A 23146-nucleotide genomic window follows, 5' to 3' on the forward strand; every position below is an offset into this window, starting at 1 on the left:
AGCTTCTCGATGTCAGGTAGAAAACAGGCATCTGAGAATTAATGCCAGTGCTTTTCCTCTAAGTCCAGGGTATGTGGACAGAGTTTGGGAGCTCTTGAAGGAAATATTGCCTGAGTTTAAGCTCACAGAAGATCCCAGTTCTGAAAGCAAAATCACAACGGTAGACAACAAACTGAAGGAACCCGGGAAAGAGACAAAGGATGTCAAGGAAGTGAAGGATGGAAAGGAAGTGAAAGAGGGGAAGGATTTCAAATCGGAAAGTTCCCTTACGACCCTGAAGGCTCCAGAGAAAGGCGACAAATCTACCAAGGGTAAGATACGGGAAGTCGTGACCAGGCCATGACTGAGATGCCTTACAGCCTCTGTTGAGGCTAATGATACTTTTTTGGTGTTGCTACCATTTCTTAACTCTCTCTTTGAATTTTAGAATTCTCAGTGATGTGAACTGCAGATAATTATTGCCTCGTTACCTCCCTTTCAGTAAATATCAAAGGCGACTCTCAATTTTGCTGATATTAAATTCCTGTTGTGTTAGAAGGAGGCAAGATACTGAAGTCTAATCCCTACTGGAATACCTTTCTCATATTTATGTGCAGAGTGGGGTTGACCCCCACAGCGAAGCAGGAAACTGACCTTTTATGTAGCCTATGCTCATATCACATTTTCAGAGAATGTGGTATGAGCATAGGTTACAAAAATTAAAACTATTATAAGATGGTGGTTCTAATCTGAAGAAAAATAATTTCAAATTATTTTTACAAAGTATATAGTTATTTCTATTTTCAAGATGAAAAGTTGATTGAATAATTGCTTGTTCTGTGTCTACTGAACTATTTTATAATTATGTATATGAAGAAACTACTTGTGAAGTAGAATTAAATCTACTAGGAAGTACTTAGGTTTTTCTGTATATTTCCGTTAAATGTTTCTTCAGATATTTTATGTTTTATAAAGTATTAACATTTTGTCAGAATTATTCTTTATCAAGATTGTTTCTAACTGAGAAGGGAGGGAGAGAGACAGGAGATCACAAATTGTAGCCAGCTTGGGCAACCATGTGAGCTATGGTGAGACCCTGTCTGAAGAATCCAAAGCTTATAACTCAGTGCTATAACACTTGCCTAGCATAGGCAAGGCTTTAAGTTTGATTGTCAGATCTAAACACGAAAAGAAAAATTGATAAAAGATCCTATCTGCTAGTATATGTTACCATTATTATACAAAAAATTTTATTTTATATCTTCAAAAATATATCAAGATCAGAGGCATGAACAATGTGTGTCCACTCAGGCCTATTTTGATGAAAATAAGCAATAAACAAATGTGAGTGGATTTATTTTTTCAGTATATTTTCAATTAATTTTCTTCTAGAAGTCCTTTTTGATGTTTTACAAGTTAATACTCAGGTATCCAATCATTAATACTCACCTAAATATATCCTTTGCTGACAAAAGTACAGGTAATTTTCTAGGAATTAGTGATAAACATGGTAAACAGAAACAGATGTGGAAAAACCCACATTCTGAACCTGATGGTCCAGAGGAAAGTACTGACTAATAAAAACGAAGCTATGCTAACCTGAGGTTGAAAAATAAACTTTAAAGATAAATACAGGAAGCTATGGCAGTTATTAAAGGGGACTGTTGTAGCCTACAAAGATGAGTGAGAGTAACTCATTGAAGAAGACGGCTGTGGCCAGGACCCTGGTGGCAGAGGAGAGCCAGCACAGAGTAGGAGACACATGGAGGATGGCAGTGTATTGGAGGGCAGGGTGCAGAGGTGTTTAGATGAAGCAGCGTGAAAGGATCATTGGTTTAGGAAGAGCTGGGTTGGAGCAGCAGTGGTCAGCTTGAGAGTTCTAGGCCACGTTAGAGGTCCTGTCTTCATGTAAGCGTTAATGACCTATTGTCGGCCAGTGGAGAGTTTGGAGGAAATCAAGATCGAATCTGCTTTTTTCAAAAGATGGTTTCGGCCATCACTAACAGGAATATTTGGGAGGAGGGGTGCTGAGAGGGGATCAGAGAGGAAATTCTGGGCAGATGTAGATTAAACCAGTTTGAGAATTGTTGGATCAACTCATGTTAGATTAAATGGCATCTTGGAAGAGAGAAAGTGGATAGGCCTAATAAGACTGATTCAAAAAGGAAAAAAAAGTAACTAGAAAAGAGTAGAACTTGGTTTGTTCAATTTATGGAATTCTGAGTTGTAAAACTGGATAGATGGTGAGGTCTACCAGAAGGCACTTATAGAATGATTTTGGTCATATTTTAATCTGAAATGCCTTAAAGATAATCATTGAATTTTTAATATCAAAAGTCCCAAACTGTGTATTTAGGAGACTTTCACAGGTGCACTGTGATATTTCTCAAAAATACAGCATGGACTAAGAGGTAGGAACTGAGTCCAGAGATCATAAAGATCTGAGAATTGGTACCAATGACTGACCGATGAGGGAGAGAAAAGAGTAGCTGGAAAAGTGGAGCAAGAAAAGACGAGTGTGGTAGCCTTGAAATCAAGGGTGAAGTTCCTTCAAAATCCTATAGTGAGGTGAACTGTGATGTTCACTTCAGTTTCTCCACTAGACTGTTGGTTGTGGGAGTTAGTGGACATTGGGAATGGAGCATATGGAAAGCTGTGGAAGAGAGCCAAAGACACAGGACGAAATATAATGTACAGACAAGTCTGCGAGAAATTTGGCTTTGAATAACAATAGAGCAATAAACGGGAAGCTGCTAGTCATCAGCATGAGATACACAGAATCTATATCGGTTAATTTAGTGAGGGAAAACGTGGTGGTTCCCAGGGTAGCTCTCTAGTGCGTGGCGGATTCCATTCTTTCTCCCTTCTCAAGAAACTGACACCAATGCTCTCATTTAAGCTGGATATTCCCAGGAACCACATAGAACGGTTGAGTTCTCCTCAGCTATGGGAACAAGTGCTCCTTCTTTCTAATGTGTAGGCACAGGCCATGCAGCCATGGGGTGAACAGATACAAGGGTAGGTAGGTAGACAAGCTTGGTCTGGAAGAGGCTGAGGATTTATGACACAAAGATTCGAATATTCTCTGGTTTTAGGAAGCCTAGCTGTGAGCTGAGAATGAGGTTGAGATGGGAGATGGAGACTTGGTGGAAATTCATTAGCAATGTAGTGATATTTGTAAAACTAGGGAAGAATAATATCCAGTACATTCAGCTGATAAGTTAGTTATGGTGAGGCTAACAAAATCATGGAATTAAATGACAGATAACATATTAGTCTAGTGCTAAACACTAAGCCATTTTTATTTACATGTTTTTATGAGATATATTATAAATAAAATTCTAAATAGGAGTTTGAAAGTAAAGTTCAGTTTTAAAACTGTAACTGAAATCACATATTGCTGCACAAAATTAGCTTAAGTTGTGTCAGTATTTATAAAAAATAAAAGTTTATTATCCTAGTTTTTAATCCTTAAATTTCTCAAACAGCTTAACCTACATTTGAAGTTTATAATATGTCTAACATATATTTTAAATCTATTCTAAACACCATGAGACAGGTTTATTTTCTATGCTAAGAGACATCAGAAGTAGTTGAGGTCATATTTTTAATAACTGCCCTCTTTTTAAAAAAGTGATCAGGCGACAAATGAGGGTTATAAATTTAACAGTTGATGTAGATAATCTAAACTTTCATTCCAAATTAAAGAGACTTATTAGGCAACAAAAAAATACTTCACAGTTTAAAAAAATTAAAGTCTTTTCATGGAACTATGCTCATGAGTAAAAATTCAAATGGTGGGGATAGCTCGGTAGATGGTTTATTGCACAAGCCATACTGGAAACAGGTGGTTGTTTTGTGGGTATTGTTGGATTTCATTCCCATAAGAGGATGCTTTACTGAAAGAAAATGGTATTTGTTCGAGCTAAAGTCCCCAAGTAGGGTAAATTGAGAAGGTCTTGTATAGATAGAACTAAACTTGCAATGCATGATGTGCTGTTCTTGTTCGTTTTCACTTTAAGATGAGAAAACTAACCTGACATTGCAATTAAATATAAATAAAATATATTCAAGGGCCTGAAGAAATAGCTGCCTGGTTAAGAGCACTTTCGGCCAAGCATGAGTATCTGAGTCTAGATCCCCAGGATCTGAGTCTAGATCTCCAAGATCTGAGTCTAGATTCCCCAGGATCTGAGTCTAGATTACCCACATTCTGAGTCTAGATTCCCCCAGGATCTGAGTCTAGATCCCCAGAATCTGAGTCTAGATCTCCAGTATCCACATAGAGAGTGTGGGGCTGCCTGTGTAACCCGAGCACTGTTGGGGGCAGAGACAGGAAGATGTATGGAGTTTGCTAGCCAACAAGTCTAGATGAAATAGTAGGTTCCAGATTCAGAGAGAGAGAGAGAGAGAGAGAGAGAGAGAGAGAGAGAGAGAGAGAGAGAGAGGAGAGAGAGGAGAGAGAGAGGAGAGAGAGACTCTGTCTCAGGGAGTAGAGGAGAACGTGAGCAGGGCACCAGCACCCTCCTGTGCGTGTACTTGGGCTCCACAGGTACTCTTGCTCATAGTACACAAATGCATTCAAGTCACTCTCCACATGCAACATAAAACTGGATATAATAATTTAATTATTACACACAATATTAACTAATTCTGCCCCGATTTCGCAGCCCATGTTAATTTTTAGAATTGTTTTCTCTCATTTAATGTGGTATCGATCAGAGGAGATTACATTTTGGGAGAAATCAAGGCTGCAGGTTTACATTTAAGTACTATTTTACATTATTTACATTAAGTACAGTTTTACATTTAAGTTTTGACCTTCTTAGGACACACTGGCTGAATATGTAGCACAGCCTGAGGTTTTCTAGATAAAAGATTTACCATTTTTTCCTTAATGTGTTAGAGAAAGCAGATGCAAAAGACCTTGGCAAGAAGAGGAATAAGGATGGAGAGAAGGAGAAGGAAAGATTCAAATTTTCACTACATGGTTCGAGACCCTCATCTGATGTTCAGTACTCTATGCAGTCCTTGTCAGATTGTAAGCTCTCAGTCTCTTACAGTAACTACCTTAGTCTCTGCCTAAGCTGATGGAAAATGTTGGAATGTAGAATAGTACACTCTCTTTTGACGTGTCTAAGTAAGCATGTTCAAGTTTTCCCTCCAACTTCGGTTCCTTTGTGTAAATGATGGGTTTGTATGTTGTTAGGGGATGAAAACAAAAGCAAAATTTCCATTGACAAAACCTCATCTTTTAAAAATAACTAAATTCTGCTTTTCCCCCTTTCTTTGTCAAAGTAAAAGAAATAGCACCCCTTGCCTTAGAACTCATGATACGCTCATGGTGACGCACACTTTTAATCCCAGCACTATGGAGGCAGAGGCAGGTGGATTTTGGGGTTCGAGAGCATCATGATCTACATAGTGAGTTCCAGGCCAACCAGTGCTACACAGTGAGATCCTGTCTTAAACAAACAAACAAACACCCCAAGTATCAAATCAAACAGAAACAGCAACAAAACTAAGGAAGTCATGAATATGCTGAATAGGACGCAGGTTAGGGCTGTGCGCTCTGCCCACAGTCAGATCTCTGCATCAACACTGGGTGGAGAGAACCAGGCTAGTGAGAGCCCCTCGTCAGCCAGGTTCCCTTTCTTCTTCATCACTGCAGCAGCATCTAAGAGAGTTCTCAGAGATAAAGTCTGAATTATTCATCTGTTGGTATGTCACATTTCAGCATATTCATGATGGCTGTTTTAATTCTGAAAAGTGCTTAAGACAGAACCCTGGTTTCCGCTGAGCTCTATGGGACGGATGTCATCTGACAGAGTGCCTGTGTAGACATCCTTTTCCTATGCAGTTAATTTGAAGTGGCTTTGGAAGCTACATTCCCTTCAGTCGGCTGCTTTAGTTTCATTTTTAGCAGCTTGGAGATGGACCCTGAGGTTTCAAAAGATACCTGACTTATAGAGTCAGTTCCTACGTGAAAGAATGACTTGATTTCTACACTATTTGTATTCAGTTTGACAATAGTAATACAATATGCTGTACCTAGCTCTGAGAAGGCATGGAAAATTTAATATAAAACCTATGTCTTATTAATTTTTTAGAAATTAATGTTTATCACAGCTTTAATTACAATGAAATGGCATTCATGGCTTTAAAATTCTATAAATAAGATAAATGAAGGTGACAAAAGTTCTTTAGATATTTATGCATGGTTTTTCATATGTGTGCTTACATTTCTGCAATATCTACTACAATCTACTATAGGCTAATAACTATGTGACGTTTAAGGCTCCCCTTCCCAGTTTGTTATTTTCAAAGTAAATGTATTTATGAATGCAACTTACAAATGATTCAAACAGTACATTTTATTGTTTTAATTACAAGAAAGTAAGGCCATTTATGACTGTCAGGAATTCTTCCAAACTGTATTGAAGAGAACTATGGTCCTGATCTAGAGTTCTGACACCTTTAATTGTGTGGATTCTGAAGCTTGTTGCCAGGAGAAGTGGGAGAAGAGATGGGATGATTATGGTTGAGATCTTTAAGGACCAAACTCATTGATCACTTCTGTTTGTATTCCTTTCAATCACAGTTAGCCCTGCCTAACTAACTGTAAGGGAGTTGGAGAGACAGTTTGGTTAGATGTTTTAGAGAAAGAGGACTCCCTCTGGTGGACAGTAGCTAACCTCTGTCAAATTTTACTGTCTTGAACACTAGATACCCATTTCAGCCTTTCTGTACATATGTATTTAATACTTTACAAAAACCATGACCCAAACTATTCAGTAATTGCACCTAGTTCACGTTCTAAGACCTTTGGGGTGTGCACTTGCACACACATACAAGCACCACACCTCATCTCTTATGTTTTTGAAGACAGATTAACTGCAGTTTAAGTAATGAAACAAGAGGGTGAGTTCTAGTCACTGCTCATTATCAACTATACAATTCTTCTGAGACAGCCCTCTGTAGACCTTTGCCCCCACAGATGGGAAGCCTATTGGCACCAGCTGTGGTATTTTGGAACAACTCCAGATGAGTTGGAGGTGGGTTTGCAAATCCAGGAAGTTGATCTTCAGAGTTCACCCATTTAACCACTGTATTATTCTTCCCCTCAATATCTGCTGATAGAGCAATCTTTAAATGTTGGACAATTTCCTGACCAACTAGATTCAAAATGTAACTTAAAGAGAAACTTGGATTCAGATTGTGACATTAATGAAAAACGCCTAGGTTTTAATATATGAATGAATCAGACCCTTCTAATATCTGACCAAAAATTTGCCAGAAATATTAGATACACAAACATATTACCTACAAGTTAACTTAGATTTTGTAACTTAGCAAGAGTCAAAAAATATAATTAAAAGGATCAAAGTCCAGTAAAACTAGAATATGATTTTGTACGATTGTAAGGAGGGCATTTTCTGAACACTAGATACCCATGGAAGAGCTTGCCAAGATTCGTAACTTTCCCTTTCCAACTAAGAGCAGCTGTGCTGTGTCTCCCCTGGATTCTTTTAAAGGTTGATTAGCTAGAGCTTGTGCTGTAACCCGTGAAACATGAGCAGGAGTGATCCTTCCGGTTTGTTCATGGAATGCCCCACGCACAATTCTTCCTTTGCTCTCCTGACACTGTGGAGAGCTTAGTGTTAGAGTGAGTGGGAAGAGTGGGAAGCCATGGAAAACTATGTGGAGACCTGCTGTGTATCTGTAACGTCCACTTCATGCTGTGTGTAAGCAAAAGGAAACTAGCCACATTTGTAAAGCTGTGTAATTCGGAGTGGCTATTACAGCAGTCAGAATCACTTAGTGATGCACGAAACGTTGCCAAGGTTAGTGTGCCAGTTACAAGGTGAAGATATGTGGGCCCTGCCTAGCAGGGGGGTGGCTGCAATGAGGAAGGAAGTGTCTCAAGCTGACATCCACTAAGACCTAGACTTTCACCACAGAAGTTGGTGAAACTAGACGTTTTTACAGGTTGGAAAGTGGCTATGCAGTTTGATGATTTTAAATTTCAGAAATATGTGGAAGAGTGACTATTAATGCACACTGATTATTTATAATATTTAGTCTTAGCGGGGCATTTCATATAAAAGAAAAACCCGGCAATAACAGTCTGTTCAAGAGAAAAAGGAAAACAAATGTCAGAGATCAAAGAACTATAGAATTAAGGAGACCACTTCTTAACCACAAATGAATTGACCTAAAACTTTTAACAGGACCGTGATTTCCATATGTATGTGTTGTTATTCTTCCTCCCTCACTACCCACCCCTTATCTCCCTCTGTCTGGTTCCCACTCTTTGTCCAAAAAGTTCCCCTTCTCCTTTCATATCTTTTAGTGCCATCATGTTCTTTTTTTACCCCTCTCTTAATATGTCTTTTCCTAGTCCCCATTCTAATTTAGTGACACACGCACACACACCCATACAGCCACACAAATGTATACTATCAAACTGAATTTCTACATATGTGTACTAAGTAAGCCTGTAAGAAAAATTACTTTGCTGTTGAGTTTTGCAGCACATTGTGAAATTACAAACACCTTCTCGTGGAAGATGATCCGACAAGCCTTCTGGTCAGCCTATTCTTCTTCTGCTATTGCTGTTAAAACAGCAGTTCTCAACTCACAGGCCATGACACCTTTGAGGGGTCAAACAACCTTTCAAAGAGGTCTATTAAGGTCATTAGAAAACACAGATATCTAATTATCATTCATAATAGTAGCAAAATAACATTAATAAAGTAGCAATGAAAATTTATGGTTTGGGGTTACCACAACATAAGAAACTATATTAAAAGGTCGCAACTTTAGGAAGATTGAGAACCAGTGCTCTAGAGGATAATTGATAAGAAGGAGTGACTGGACAGGCTAGGTACCCCTTTACATTAACTTCTCACATTTTATACCTCTTCATCTTGCATATATTTATTAACCTATCTTCAATTTAGCTTTCTCACTTGAAAAAAGCCATGCCGTCCATACCAAACTTATTTCATAGGGCTCGTGACTCAGGCAAACTTCTTAGGGCAGCAATTAGCACATAGAAAACATTTAATGAAAGTCAGCCACTGCACAAGCATTTGTTGTAGTATTTGTAGTAATTTTGTAATTATTTGGAGTTCATCTCCTGGTAAATCAATGTTCTAGGCTGAAATTGTTATATATTAAGACAGTACAATCTAACAGACAATGAATCAATGATAAAAGTGATATTTGAGTAATTCTACATGCTGGATAGCAGAACTTTCTGATATATTCTTTTAGGAAATGCAAAGAGCTTCATTCCATGTAAAATGAGGCATCTAAATAATAATAACTTGGTGAAACCTTCTAGGCAATAAAGCACTTACAATTAAAATGGCAGTTTTAGCAACGAGGATACTCATAGACACTGAAAAATATTGTAACATTGTTATAGAAGTTAGGATTTTTAAACGTCATCTCTTCATATCAAAATGGGCCATTTTTATCTCTCCTTTTAGATTAGTCAATTACGACACATGCTGAAATGCAGGTCTGTCTGTTTGGCCATCTAGAAAGTTAGATGAGGAAATCACATGATTTCTGTTAGACTTGTAAATAAATGATGTTATGTAACCCTTGGGATCAAATATTTACCTTTAGGATATTTAAAACATGCTTGTGTTTATATCTAATAAAACAAGAAGAAGCCAGGCATTGGTGGTACATGCCTTTAATCCCAGGACTCAGGAGGCAGAGGCAGGAGGATCACTGTGAGTTCAAGGCCAGCCTGGTCTAAAAGAGTTCCAGGACAGGTTCCAAAGCTACAGAGAAACCCTGTCTCATAAAAAAAAAAAGAAAGAAAGAAAGAAAAGGGAAAAAATGAAGGCGATGCACTGTCCTAAGATTGTGAAATAAGATGAGACAACAGTTCCCTGTGGATTATCTGAGCCTCATTATAAAGAATTGTTTTTACTGAGGGATAACAGACACTTTAGAGGTTTTTGAAAATTAGTGCCTCTTCTCTTCTCCCAGACACTTAATAGTCTGTGATAGGAGAACCATGGATGGTTCAAGTTCCAGTGTATAATGTTGAATGATGGAGTATAATTTAGACCAAAATAATTTTATACATAAAGATGTTAACATCAAAATTTAGGAGGAAGTTAATGTGATGGGTGATTTTATGTCTCGCCTGAGTCATGGGGTACTCAGAAATCTGGGTAAATATTGTAGGAAGATGTTTTTTGGATGATATTAATATTCAGATCAATAGGCGGAGTGCAGCAGCTCATCCTGTTTCCTGCGAATGAACCTCATCCAATCAGGTAAATGCTGGATATGCAAAAGTTTGCCCTCCTCCCCCTTGAGTGCTTACAGACTCAAACTCACTGACCTTTCTTGGGACTGGAGTCATCTTTAGATAGGAATTACTCATTACTTCACCTGGGTCTTCCTCAGTTGCCTGACTTACCCTGCAGATTAAACGATAGTTATATAGACCAACTCCTAATAATCACCCTATTTCCGTATCAGTCCTGTTTCTTAATGCAACAGGACTAATGCAGATGTTGGTACTATGACTTAATGTGCTGGTATAACAAATACTAAAAAACACAGCTGAGTGATGTATGGATGAGTTTGAGATGCACACTTGAAAAGTCCTGAATGGCTGAGTGGTAAGATTTCCAGATGTGACAGATGTTGTGGGACAAGTCCTGCCTGGAAACAAGGAAGATGTGGTTCAAAAGGAAAGGCGATTCTTATTGTGAACTGGAAAGGAGGTTGCTGGAAGTGTATTCTAGTATTTTGTAGAAACAACAACATGTGAATTGTGACACTGGATATTTACCTGAGGTGATTTCCAAGCAGGGCTGGGCATGAAGGCTATGGTCTTAACTATGAGTGGTAATATATGATGGGAGGTTAAAGGAAAGGGATCGTAAACCAGAAACCAATAAAAACTTAAAGACTAGAAAAAAATTTCACTCTGACCTTATCCTAAAGCAAGAAAACTTGTAAAAGAGTGCCAAGGGTGTGGCTTGAAGCCATCCATAAGGAAGTTACTCAGTGTGGAGTTCACCAGGTCAAGTCCACAATGAGTAGGGATAGAAATGGTATTATCCACACAGAGGCCATATTTTAGAGGAAACACAGATAAGATGAAGGAAGGCTGTTTGTAAGTTTACAAGACTGGACCATAGAACTATTTGTCTATGAATGAATATGCAGGTAAGTCCCCAAGATGATCCAGAGGTAATCAGGACTGCGTCTAATCAGGCTCCCAGGAGACAAGGCTGTTTCCCATTCAGTTGCAGAGGGTGAGCCCTGCTTCTTACTTTTAGTAACCCCTATTACCCACACAAAGAGCCAAATGGGCCTTTTATGGGTGAAGCAATTGCAAAATGTTCTCACAGGTTCTTTGGACAAAGCCAATGATGTAGGTCACCATTCATGGCCTGAAGGGAACAGTGGGCCCAGCAGACTGATAATCCAACCAAGAGAAGTATTCCCAAACCTAACAGTGGAATTTGCCTTGCTAAGCTTTTGTGCTAACTGGGTTCCTACCTGTCCTATGCTTTTATCTCTATTGTTCTTTGAAGTCACATTTCTTGTCCAGTAGAAATAGCAATGTAAGAACTCTGGGAGATAATTTCATTTTTATTTATAGCTGAATAAAGTTTCATTGTTTATATTTAAACAAACAACCAAAAAAGAATTGTAGGAAAGAAGTTTTGCCTCGAGTTGGGTCCTGCCTTCAGTCTCCCTGGAGGTGAGTTAGGCATTTCAGTGACACTTGGGACTTGAAATTGATGTTGAACTGAATTAAAGCTTTTGGTGCTGGTGTATCCGGTGGAAGGAATTTGTGTATGTGGACGACACAGTCTACAGAGGAGCAGAGCTTATGGAGGAGACTGTTTCTCTCTTAATATGTTGAAGCCATGACCTCTAATGTAAGTGCTTTTGGAGATACCTTTAGGGTGGTAGTTAAGGTTAAATCATTATAAAAAAGAGGAAAAGATACCAGATACATTCTCCCCTCTCTTTCTGTTTCTTAGTTCCTTCCACTTTTCCTTCCTTTGTCTCTTCCTCTCTGCTTCCCCGCTCTTCTCTTCTGTCCCTCCTATAAAAGAGGCTACACTGAGAAGGTAACTGTCCAGTTTCATGTTGACAGGAATGCTCATGATCGATGTATGTTTTTTTTCCAGGTTCCTCAGCAGTACAGACCCCTCAAATGGTTGTATATGCTACCTTTACACCACTCTATTTGTTTGAAAACAAGATCTTTACGTTAGAGAAGATGGTAAGACTTCAAAACCAAGAGATATCATGTCCTTATGTGGGTGGAGGGGACGTACATGCTCCTGTACAAGGGGCTGGAACATCCAAATTATCTCAATTGTTCATAGTACTATCTCATTAGATAAAGGTAAAATAGACATTTTAAAACATTTTTATATTATGTACAAAAGAAAAATAGAGGAAGTATACGTTTCAGTGAAAACTTATGTACATCATTCCTGACAATCACTTTTCAGCAACTAGAGTACATATATAGGCAAGTTTTCTCTGTATAGCCCTGGCTGTCCTGGAACTTGCTCTGTACGCCAGGCTGGCCTCAAACTCACAAAGATCTGCCTGCCTCTGCCTCCTGAGTGCTGGGATTAAAGGTGTGCACTACCATTGTGGTGAGCCCACAAGTGTCATACAGTAAATGTACAGCTATTGGAACTATTGGACTTTTCATGGGCTGTATGTACGTACACTCCACACGGAGAACCCGCTTTTGCAGAGTACGGGCACACCTGTTCTTTATCGATTCTGTAAAAATCTTGTGAAATCATTTCCCTCTAGAATATCCCAGCAGTGTATAAATCTGACTTTTCCTGTAGGGCAACTGGATACCTCCGCACACACCATGAAGCCATGGTGTGAAAAGGATTCAGTCAAGTCCTTGTTCTCACAGCCAAAATCTACATAAAAATAGTCCCCAACAAACATTCTTTATTGACAGGAGTCACTGATAAGAAAGGCGCCTCATACAGGAGGTGATACATTTGCTCTAATAGCAGACTCAGGAAGGTGCCATCTACTGGTCTGCTCTGACTTAACAGGTTACTAATATTCTGTACTTGTCCTTTACCTTGGTTTCCACTAGCATAGGATCATAGCCCAGAAAATTAACCGTTTATACAGGAAAATGGCCTGAGTCACTAAAACTAGCTTCAGAGAGAAAAATTCTCACTGGGCACACTGATGGAGTCAAAAGCAAGGTCCCTAGAAGAGATTTCCTTTAACTTAGCCAGCTAGAAACTAATGCAAATCAAGCCCACAGGTTCCCAGTTGCAGGAAAACTTGATGGCCACACCCCCTCTGAGAGGTAAGCTGCCTCCTTGCCAAATCCACCAGTTTCTTGTGACTGTCAAAATGCATGCTTGAGCCGGGCGGTGGTGGCGCACGCCTTTAATCCCAGCACTCGGGAGGCAGAGGCAGGCGGATCTCTGTGAGTTCGAGGCCAGCCTGGTCTACAGAGCTAGTTCCAGGACAGGCTCCAAAACCACAGAGAAACCCTGTCTCGAAAATAAAATGCATGCTTGATACCATTATTACTGCCTATGGGATTGTTAACTAGTCTGTATGCTTATTTAAACTGAAAGCTTTGTGGTGATCATCCCCCACCTTTTTACCCCTTTTCTTACCCTTAGTTTTATCCTTACCCTTATGCCTTATGTCTGATGCCTTGCTCTTAGCCTTATACCCTTACGCTTCTTTTTCCTTCTTTTAGCCTCCCTCAAGGAATAAAGAATCTTGCGGGGAAGGGGGCGTACCTAAGTCAACCAGTTTTTACTTGCCGTAGAAGTCCTATTCTGAACCCTGAGAGGGTGCTGAGGCTGGTACTCAGTAACCATGATATATCACCACCCAGTCACACATATGTTCTTAAAGTGTGATGATAATACATATATTTGCACTAAGACTGTGGAGCCACAGCCACGATCTTTTTGCATCATAAGACAATGCATAATAAACGCTACTTGCTTTTAAACAACAAACTTAATAACATAAATTTAGTAAATACAGCCAAAGGCAATACAATTAAATTGTGCATAGTGTATACAATCAAGCATAGACTGTGTACGTGCTGGTATATGTTCTTTAGTTCCTTCCTCTATGCATATGTTCTATATTAAACTCTATACTTTTGTTCAATGTGGAGTCTTATTTTATGCTCCATTGGGAAGCTGGCTTTTTGTTTAACAGTTTTCTCTATGGTGTCACATTTAAATCATATGTTTAGTGATTATAAAACAATTATGTTATTTATTTTGAGCAACTTTTTGTTCTTTGAGGAAAAAGCAAGTTCTCATCTCTTGTAATAATATCTATCAAGTTACCACACAGTTTATTTAGACGAACGCAGCCATGCATTGACAGCATTGTTCCATCCTGACCCTATGTACCTTACCCCTGGGGTTCTCTATGCTGTAAAGTCACTACATTAAACTGTAAGGATAGCACGCACTCTGATACAATTGTACATAAATATCCATTGTGTTAGAGTTGATTTTTAAAATTTTAATGAGAATTAGCTTGAAAAGTAAGTAAGGTTCACTCCTGCCCCATGTGTCACGTTCGTCTTTTAGATTAACCTGAGAGCACAATACCATCATTTCAGAAGCTGTTATTACCAGCCAAAGTCTACCGCATAACAGTAGGAACATAAAAATGATAGGACTCGGGATGCTAGCACGAGCGTAGGGACAGAGGCAGGTTCTGTTCTTTTTAATTCAAAGTTAAGTAACAAAGCTGTGGCTGAATAACAGACTCAGAACTTTTCACAGTTTCTGGAAATCAGCGGCTCCCCACAATCAAATGTATGCCCAAAGTGTCTCTGAAGCCAAGACTCGTGTTTACTTTAGGCCTGATGGTCTCTTCCTTCATGTGAGCCATGGGTACCATTTTAGGTGCTCTGGATGGTAAAGACACAATGTATGGGTCATTAAGGCACATCAGCCATATGTTGTGGAATGTCACACCTCATATCCAAGAGGTACTCAAACTGCTTATTAAAACTGCAGCACTCAATGCACATTAATTCTTATATTATAATAATATAAACTACATCTCAGGGAATATGCTCTGACCTTTAGGTATAAAGATGAGTAACAGATTCTAAATTCCTCACCACAAAGCTCAAATTCTATAATGAAGTGGACAACAAGAATTAGAAAGCTGTTGTAACAGAGAGTATGTTAGGTACCTAGCTAAGCTGTGTTCGTTGAGGAATGGCACAAATGGATAGCTATATAAATAAGGGGGAAAATCAACGTGGGGGAACAGGACACAAAGCATGGATCTTCCCACTAATGGGCAGCTAGGGAGGTCTTCCCAAAGGAAGCTAACTCTTTAACCTGAGGTCTAAGAAGTTATGCTAGCAAATAGGAGAAGGTGTGCTCAAAGCAGAGATCATTTCGGGAAGTCTGAAGGGCAGGGCTACCACATAGACCCCTGTTCTGGGAACTAACAGTGATTGGGTTAATTGTAAAAAGATTGGGTTAAAAGTTTCAGAAGCAACTCTAGTTATGGAATTAAAGACAGAATATACTTCACAAATCTTTTTTTTTTTTTTCCTATTTTCCTTAGATACAGTGTCGCTATGTAGCTCAGGTTGGCCTAGAATTTGTGATCCTTTTGATTCAGGTTCCTTGGTGCTGGAAACAAATGTGTACCACAACACCAGTTTAAACCTTCCCTTTGGGTGCCATAAAGGATTTAAGGTGCCAAAGACTGTGGAATCAATCTGTTGTCTGTAACATGATTACGAAGGACCCATCCCAGATTTGTCTGGAGTGTTGTGATCCCCTATCCCATCTGATGGTTCATTTAGGTTGACTTTCTATGAGGTTGATCTAGTTGCCCTGTAAATATCAGCTAGCCTAGAGAATATGAGTATACCTTTTAAATCATAAATCCATAGGAAATGGTTCTTCCCTATTGAAATTTTGTAAAATGGAGGCTAACACTAAAGTCACAGCCCAAAAGCATGTTAACATGAAAACACATAGTCAGTCTTCATTTGGGTAAGAAGTAATGGAGACCACAGAGGAACAGAGCAAATTATCAAGAACTACCCTATGTGATCCAGTGCCCCTCCTATCACAGTCTACCCTTAAATTCACCCCCCGAGTTTCCAGTGGATTATTCTGGGGCAGTGATTTGATTTCATGGTGGCTTCTAACACTTAAAAAAAGAAATATTTGTTTTTAAGCTACTTTACAAATTAAAGAAATTTCTGAATGTTTTTGTAGTAAATTGGAAGAGTCTATAAAATAAAAAAGTGAAAAAACTTTTCTTCTTAGGTGCTTTTAAAAATCAGGGTATCATTTTTCTCTGAAGTTTAAATTATTATCTATACCATGATTACAGAAACTACTCATGTGAAATCATTAGAAAGAAATGGTTCCTGGAGGGACTGACTGTAGTGTAGTTGGTATTTTATTATTTTACTTTAAATGTTAAAGCCATCTGTGGTTGCAGTATGGACCAATTAAACTTTCTGTTTCTGTCTCTGTCTTTAGCTGCTGTCTATCTGCCTCTCTCTTCTATAATATACTTCAGACAGCAGTTAGGAGCTACAGTTATGTTAAAATAGTGGTCTAATGCATCCCAAAGAAAGCGACTTTACTGCTTAGTGTTTGACTCTGGGACATATCTGTCAGGACAGCTTCTGTGCTCCCTGTCAATGCCTCTCTTGTCTCCAGCAATGGAGGGACTTCCCGAGGAAAAGCCCGCTGTTAGAGATTACAGTCTATCATAGATAAGGCCATTTCTTGTCGCCTTGCAAGACTGAACATATTTAAAAACATTTTTAATGTTAAATAACAATTGTGAGGGTTTTTTTTCAAAAAAAAAAGTTAATAAAAACTGGTTTTACAGCTTTAACCTACAAAATACTGCCTACAGATTTTTATATGTTCTTTGGAATTTTAGCTCGCAAATGATCTAATCTTTTCTTTTCAATAAGCAAATATGGTTTCAGGAAAACTTAAACATGCAAATAATAAATTAATACACATATCAATATAATATTAATAATTTAATAAATATAAATATGAATACATTAATACTATGGCATAAACATGTCATAATATATAAACATATATAAATATAATATAAATATATACATTAATAAATAGAAATGTTGGTGTTGTTTCTATTAAGAGCTAGAAACATTGGTGTCCCTGTTTTCCTATATTGGCAAAAGTGTTGCTTTTAGATACGAGAGGTGATGAAAGATTCATTTCAAATCTTCTTTCCATCTCGTAGGCGAATTCTGCAGAGAAACTTAGGGAATATGGGCTTTCTCACATCTGTAGCCACCCCGTGCTGGTGACCAGAAGTAGGTCTTGTCCCCTTGTGGCACCCCCCAAACCTCCTCCCTTACCTCCCTGGAAACTCATTCGCCAAAAAAAGGAAACGGTCATAACGGATGAAGCTCAAGGTATGCGCCCCTGGCCTTACAGTTTAATTTATACTTCTCTGGGGCTTCCCAATGTCTCACATGGAGAATGGTATGTTCGGAGGTAAGCCACGCAGCCCTGCACCCAAAGCTACTTGACCCATGTCCAAATTATGCATCTAAAACTTCAAGTATGTGTACTGTATTTGGTCCGGTGGATCCATAGTGACAGTGGACTACACTAGGGTTCATCTTTCTTTTTTCTATTGGGCTTAATATGTAAAGTAAAAAAAAATAGCAAAAATGGGAAGAGAGTTCAACTCTGAAGGATAGTGGGACGTGGCTAACTACCTGAGCTTGTTTCTTTTCTCGTTTATCTTCAGAGTTCACTGAGGTGATGTGTGCTACTCTCCTTTCTCATTGGCAATTTCTTGCTTCTAAACTAACTTAACACTTACGCATACCCACAAACCCGCTATTTTCTTGCTATTCCTAGCACTTCCTGCTTCTTCTTCCACTATAGTCCCGTAGTCCCGTGAACAGCTCACATTCCTCAGCACGTCCTACGTGGTTGTGCCGAGGAGGTTAATTGAGGGACACTTTTCTTTTTTAAAGAAAAAATTGATATGGAAAGTCACCATTAAAGTATTAGCAAATACAAAGACTTGTCTGTCTTTCACCATTTGAGTTCTTACTGTTCTACTGCATAAAAGAAACTGGCTATAGAAAAGGAAAGCTAACGTTGGCAAGATCTGCAAACCGTTTCACTTAAAAATGTCTCTGTTCATTCCTGTTTTTTTTTTGTTTGTTTGTTTTTTTGTTTTTTGAGACAGGGTTTCTCTGTGGTTTTGGAGCCTGTCCTGGAACTAGCTCTGTAGACCAGGCTGGTCTCGAACTCACAGAGATCCGCCTGCCTCTGTCTCCCAAGTGCTGGGATTAAAGGCGTGCGCCACCACCGCCTGGCTTTGTTCATTCCTGTTTAACTCTATTGAAACCCCTGGGTAAACACGTCCTCTAACCAGCACTGCTTAGAATCTGAAAGATTCTGGCAGTGTACATCTCACTTCCCCACTGGAACTTTTCAGATACTGTACCGAAGAAGCCTGAGCAGTTTCTTGAGATTTCAAGTCCATTTTTGAACTACAGAATGACTCCATTTACGATTCCAACAGAAACGTAAGTATGTGACATTCTCTTCAGTGTGTCTGTGACGTCTGTGGCTAAAAATCACACTTACTGGAAAGAATGCCTGAAGACCACTGAGGCCAAATATATATGCTTATCCTCACAGTCTATTGACTGGGATGCCTTATAGCTCATTCTTACATAATTTTATTTACATTTTTATGTATGGCTATTATAGTTTAGAAGTTTTATATCCCTCCAAATGAAATTCTAACCCTCAGGTGATTGGGTTTGTTAGAAATGAATTTTAAAGATGTTACATGGGTTATATGGTGAAATAGGTTAAAAGTTACATATGTTTAAATGGGTTAAAGGTTGTATGGGATGCTGATCTGATAACTTCTGCCTGTGGGAAGATTTTATGAGCTTCTAGTCTTATTGATAAACTAAATGTATGGATACAGAATGCCTGCAAGCAGAAGTCTTATTTAGAAAAGGAAGCAAAAATGTGCATGACTATTGTACTAAAGACGTCCCAGATATGGTGAACTGCACAAGATAAAAATAGTCAAAATCACCCTGTGGGTAAGAGAGGCTCACCAAACCCCATCCGTAGTTGAGGAGCTATTTATTGGCTATTGATTGTCGAGGGAGAGAAAGTCATTTTTCTTTGTTGGTGTGAACTCTGGTGGGTTGCCCGAGCAGATAGCCCCACAGCCATACACATGAACAGTGATTATTGGACTCAGTGGGTTGTCAACAAAAAGAAGGAGCATAAAGTTTTGAGGGGGATCTTTCTAGGTGCATGGAGGAGGGCAGTGGAGGTAAATATAATCAAAATGCTTTCCACGAGTGTATGAAATTCCCAAAGAGTAAGATTAAGTGTGCACGCTAGAAAACAGGATAACGGAAGTCAATATCCTCTTAAATGTTCCCTTGGTCCCAGGAGCATTGGTCATAGAATGGCCGTTTCCAGAACAAGTTTGCAGGAATGCACATGCCCTAGGGTTCTTTGGCTAGAAGTGGTTTTGGATGTCTGCAAGCAGGCTAGCTTCCCGTTTGGTCTGAACACAAGAGATCTCATGAGCAGCAGAGGGAGTTTAATGATGGGTTGTCTATTGCCCTTGGCTCCTGATGCCCTGCCTAGAAATTCTTTCTCACTCACTACTCCCAAAATTCTAGAACACAAAAATAATCCATCCACTTTGTAGCAGTAACAGCCTTTCTCTTATTGTCCAGTAGCATCTCATTTTTATTTGAGACTTTAACATTTTGGTAAGAATTCTCTTTATCCCCCCTCCCATATTTGCACTGAAATAATCTTGAAAATCACTTACATATTCCTTGAAATTAGAATTTCCTCTACACTTTCCTGTTCTTTATGGTATAGTACCAAACTAATTTTAACAAAACAGCAATGTAGGCATTTAATAAAGTTCCTTAAAACTCTTCTAACCTCTACTCAGCTCCAAAATGATGTCCACTGCTTTAGATGGGCAACAGCCAGATTCTGGGTATCCATTTTCTGTTTGAGTGTGAACTGTGGAAACAAAATGTCATAGACCTGTGGATTGTAAGTGGCAAGAGTATATCTTGGTCCTGGGAGCTGGGGATTCAAGATCAAGACCCCAGTTTATCTACTGTGTAGAAAGACCCATTTCCTTATGCAGGCTTCTTTCTGCCTCCTTGTGTGCAAGAAGCGGCACAAACTCCCTAGAACCCTGCTGCCCAGAGCACCAGTCTCACTCATGAGGACTTTGCTTTCATCCTAAAGGCCTCCAAAGGTCCATGCCTACTACTGTTGCCTCAGGGCTGAGGTTGAACACAGGAACTTAACTTTCAGGTGTACTCCCATTCAGAGCACAGGACTTCCTGCCCTCTTTGTGAAGCCATGTGCCCAGCTCTTCTCCAAGAGGACAACCTGTGGAGCTATTACAGTTTGGTTTTGGCTTTTATGCCCTTTCTGTATGAGAAACTCTCAAGTATCTATTTCTACACCTTCCTCTTACTGTTAGGTTTCTAGATATGAAAGAATATTGTGTAATTTATTTTTCATCCCCTCTGCATTTTCAGTTGAATATAAGGTTTATATCAATACTGTAAAATTTTGATACTTAACACACTACTAAGGATTTGACAAGTGCCTATACTCAGTACATATTGAATAAAAAAAATTTTGAGGCATCTGAGTCATACAGAAACGTTTTGGTATCTTCTAATTTGATAGTTGTAGTCACATGTACTTGGCTTAATTGGGTACTTTTAAAAATATTTTAAATTTTGAAAATATTTATAAGAGCATTTAATAAGAGAAATTAAGAAATTGTCTTTCCCAGGAAAGAGTCCCCCCACTCCAAAGGTTATCTAAAATCAAGTGGTCAGCCTAGAAATCATATAGAGAAAATAACATTATATGAACTGAGCAGGTTGTACTTATATATTCAGGAATACATATGCGCATATTTATGCATACATGTGACATGTTGGGGGACCAGGCTAGACAAAAATATCTTTTGCTAAGGTAGAGGCATGGGGATTTAGAAAATATTAATAAAGAATATGAAGACACAAATGAAAATAATAAAACAGAGAAACATATAGAATAATATTAAGAGGGAGTTCCAGTGAGTACTGGAATTCATCCACATTTAATTTCCAATTGCTTTAAATACCCCTGATCTCAAAAGGCAGAAGTAAGACAAAAAAACAGCATTAAACAGCATTAACATGATACAAGGAAATGAACATACCAATTGAAGGTCACATGTTACAACCATAGTTAAACATTCTGTTGCTAGAACAAAACAAGTCACAAGTCACTCTCATACCCTAGACCAAAATATTCTGTAGGCAAGCCACTCCCTGGGTGGAATCCAAAGTTATCTCCTTAAGGGAACTGGAACTTAAATTGGATCCATAGAGTTTTGTTTGAGGTAGAAACATATCTACTTCTCTATTCCTGAAATACAAGGTCTGGCTCTTAGCCATAACTGTTGATTATAACCTTGAGAGAGCAGAACTCTCTGACTAAATCTAGGTGGGACCTTTGTTTGAGGTAGAAGCACGATAACCTTGAAGGACTAGAAGTAAGTTCAAACTCTCTGACCTTTGGTCAATGAGGAAACAGGATCACATTTTTGGGCCTCCACAGTGATGTGAATTTGAGAGAGAACATGGGCCAAGCACCTACAGTCAGGAAGCAAAAGAGATCAAATGGATACTAGTGCTCAACCTCTTTCTCCTTTCATTCAGTCTAGGACCCCAGCATGTGAACTGATGCTGCCCTCAGTGATAGCACCTCAGTTTAACCCAATCTAGGAATCCTCACAGACATACCCAGAGTTTTTCCTTGGTGGTTCTAGATCCTGTCAAGTTGACAATATTACTTATCAGAGACTGTGGTAGATGTATATGCTCTCTGATATACCTCAGTCTTTTCTGGGATATGCCATGAACTGTAACCATGATAGAAATAAAGACTGACAAGAAAAACAGCTGTTATAATTTAAATGCCCAACTCGGTGTACTTTGTACTGTTAGGCACTCTTTATACCAAAGCCAGTTAATAAGTTAACTTACACTGTCTTACTCTGGTTAAGTTTAATACATTAGACACTTTTTTAAATTAATTAGCTCACACTGTCTTAATCTGTTTAATTTTAAAATATTAGGCACATTCTTGACATCTTTTACTCTTTCTTGTGTTTCTGTCATGTTGGGGGAGTTGTATACTTTTGTTTTTTTCTTTTTTTTCTTTTAATTAATGTTTCATAGTTTTCCAATTATTTTTATACTGAAAGTTCTCCAGAGAAAGCTAACCAGCATGTTTATGACTAGATGATAGCAGGAGCAATGGTATAGAAGCCTGGTAACTCTGTAGATGACAAGGTATTTCTGGGAAGTATCAGTGACGTAGTAGTAGAGAAGTCTTAAGAGAGACCACTTGCATTTAGAGAACTAGGGAAGCCATTAGTGAAGCTATCCAAGTCTGAAGCTTTAGAAGTACAGAAAGCAGAATCATGGTGTCCATTTAGCTGAAGGATCAGGGGTGCTGCTATAGAAGTCCTGGAGTTCAAAGAGCAGAGACCATGGGGTTGTGATGTCCATGAGCAGGGACAAAATAATCTATGACCATAATTCTTCACCTTCCTAATGCTGGGACCCTTAAACAGTTCCTCATGTTATGGTGACTCTAACATTATTTCATTGTTTCAAAACTGTAATTTTGCTACTGGTATAAATTATAATGTAATGTAAATATCTGATAAGTAGGATATTTGATATGTGATATGCAAAATATTTGATACAGGGTCTCAACCCTCTGGTTGAGAGCCACTGGTCTAGGCACAAGAAATTAAAGTCATTTTCCCTCAGTTGTTGTGTGCCACACAGGCCTACTGCTGATTGGACAGTGCCTGCCTACACTGAGAGCAGAACTTTCCCACTCAGTCCACTGATGCCCAAGTTCATCTCCTTCAGAAGTCCTCTCCCAGACACACCCAGAAGTGATACTTTACCAGTTACCTAGGCACGCCTTAGTTCAGTCCAATTGATGCTGGACATTGTTCAGCATATCTAAGATTTCAATTTGCCATTCAGATATAT

General features: G+C 38.8%; 1 protein-coding gene across 9 annotated transcripts in view; it reads left to right on the top strand.

Moving 5' to 3' along the window:
• The window catches only part of Adgb (androglobin), a 113031-nt gene that overhangs the window by 36525 nt on the left and 53360 nt on the right, over positions 1-23146 (top strand). For all 9 annotated transcript variants that reach the window (XM_050161643.1, XM_050161642.1, XM_050161649.1 and 6 more), the window contains 4 exons: positions 64-311; positions 12165-12259; positions 17284-17458; positions 18502-18592. In XM_050161643.1, coding sequence (XP_050017600.1) covers positions 64-311; positions 12165-12259; positions 17284-17458; positions 18502-18592 — 609 coding nt within the window. The remainder of the gene's footprint in view (positions 1-63; positions 312-12164; positions 12260-17283; positions 17459-18501; positions 18593-23146) is intronic.

The sequence above is a fragment of the Alexandromys fortis genome, unplaced genomic scaffold (assembly GCF_014885135.2).
Source record: "Alexandromys fortis isolate MF-2015 unplaced genomic scaffold, M_Fortis_MF-2015_v1.1 scaffold_134, whole genome shotgun sequence".
Lineage (NCBI taxonomy): Eukaryota > Metazoa > Chordata > Mammalia > Rodentia > Cricetidae > Alexandromys > Alexandromys fortis.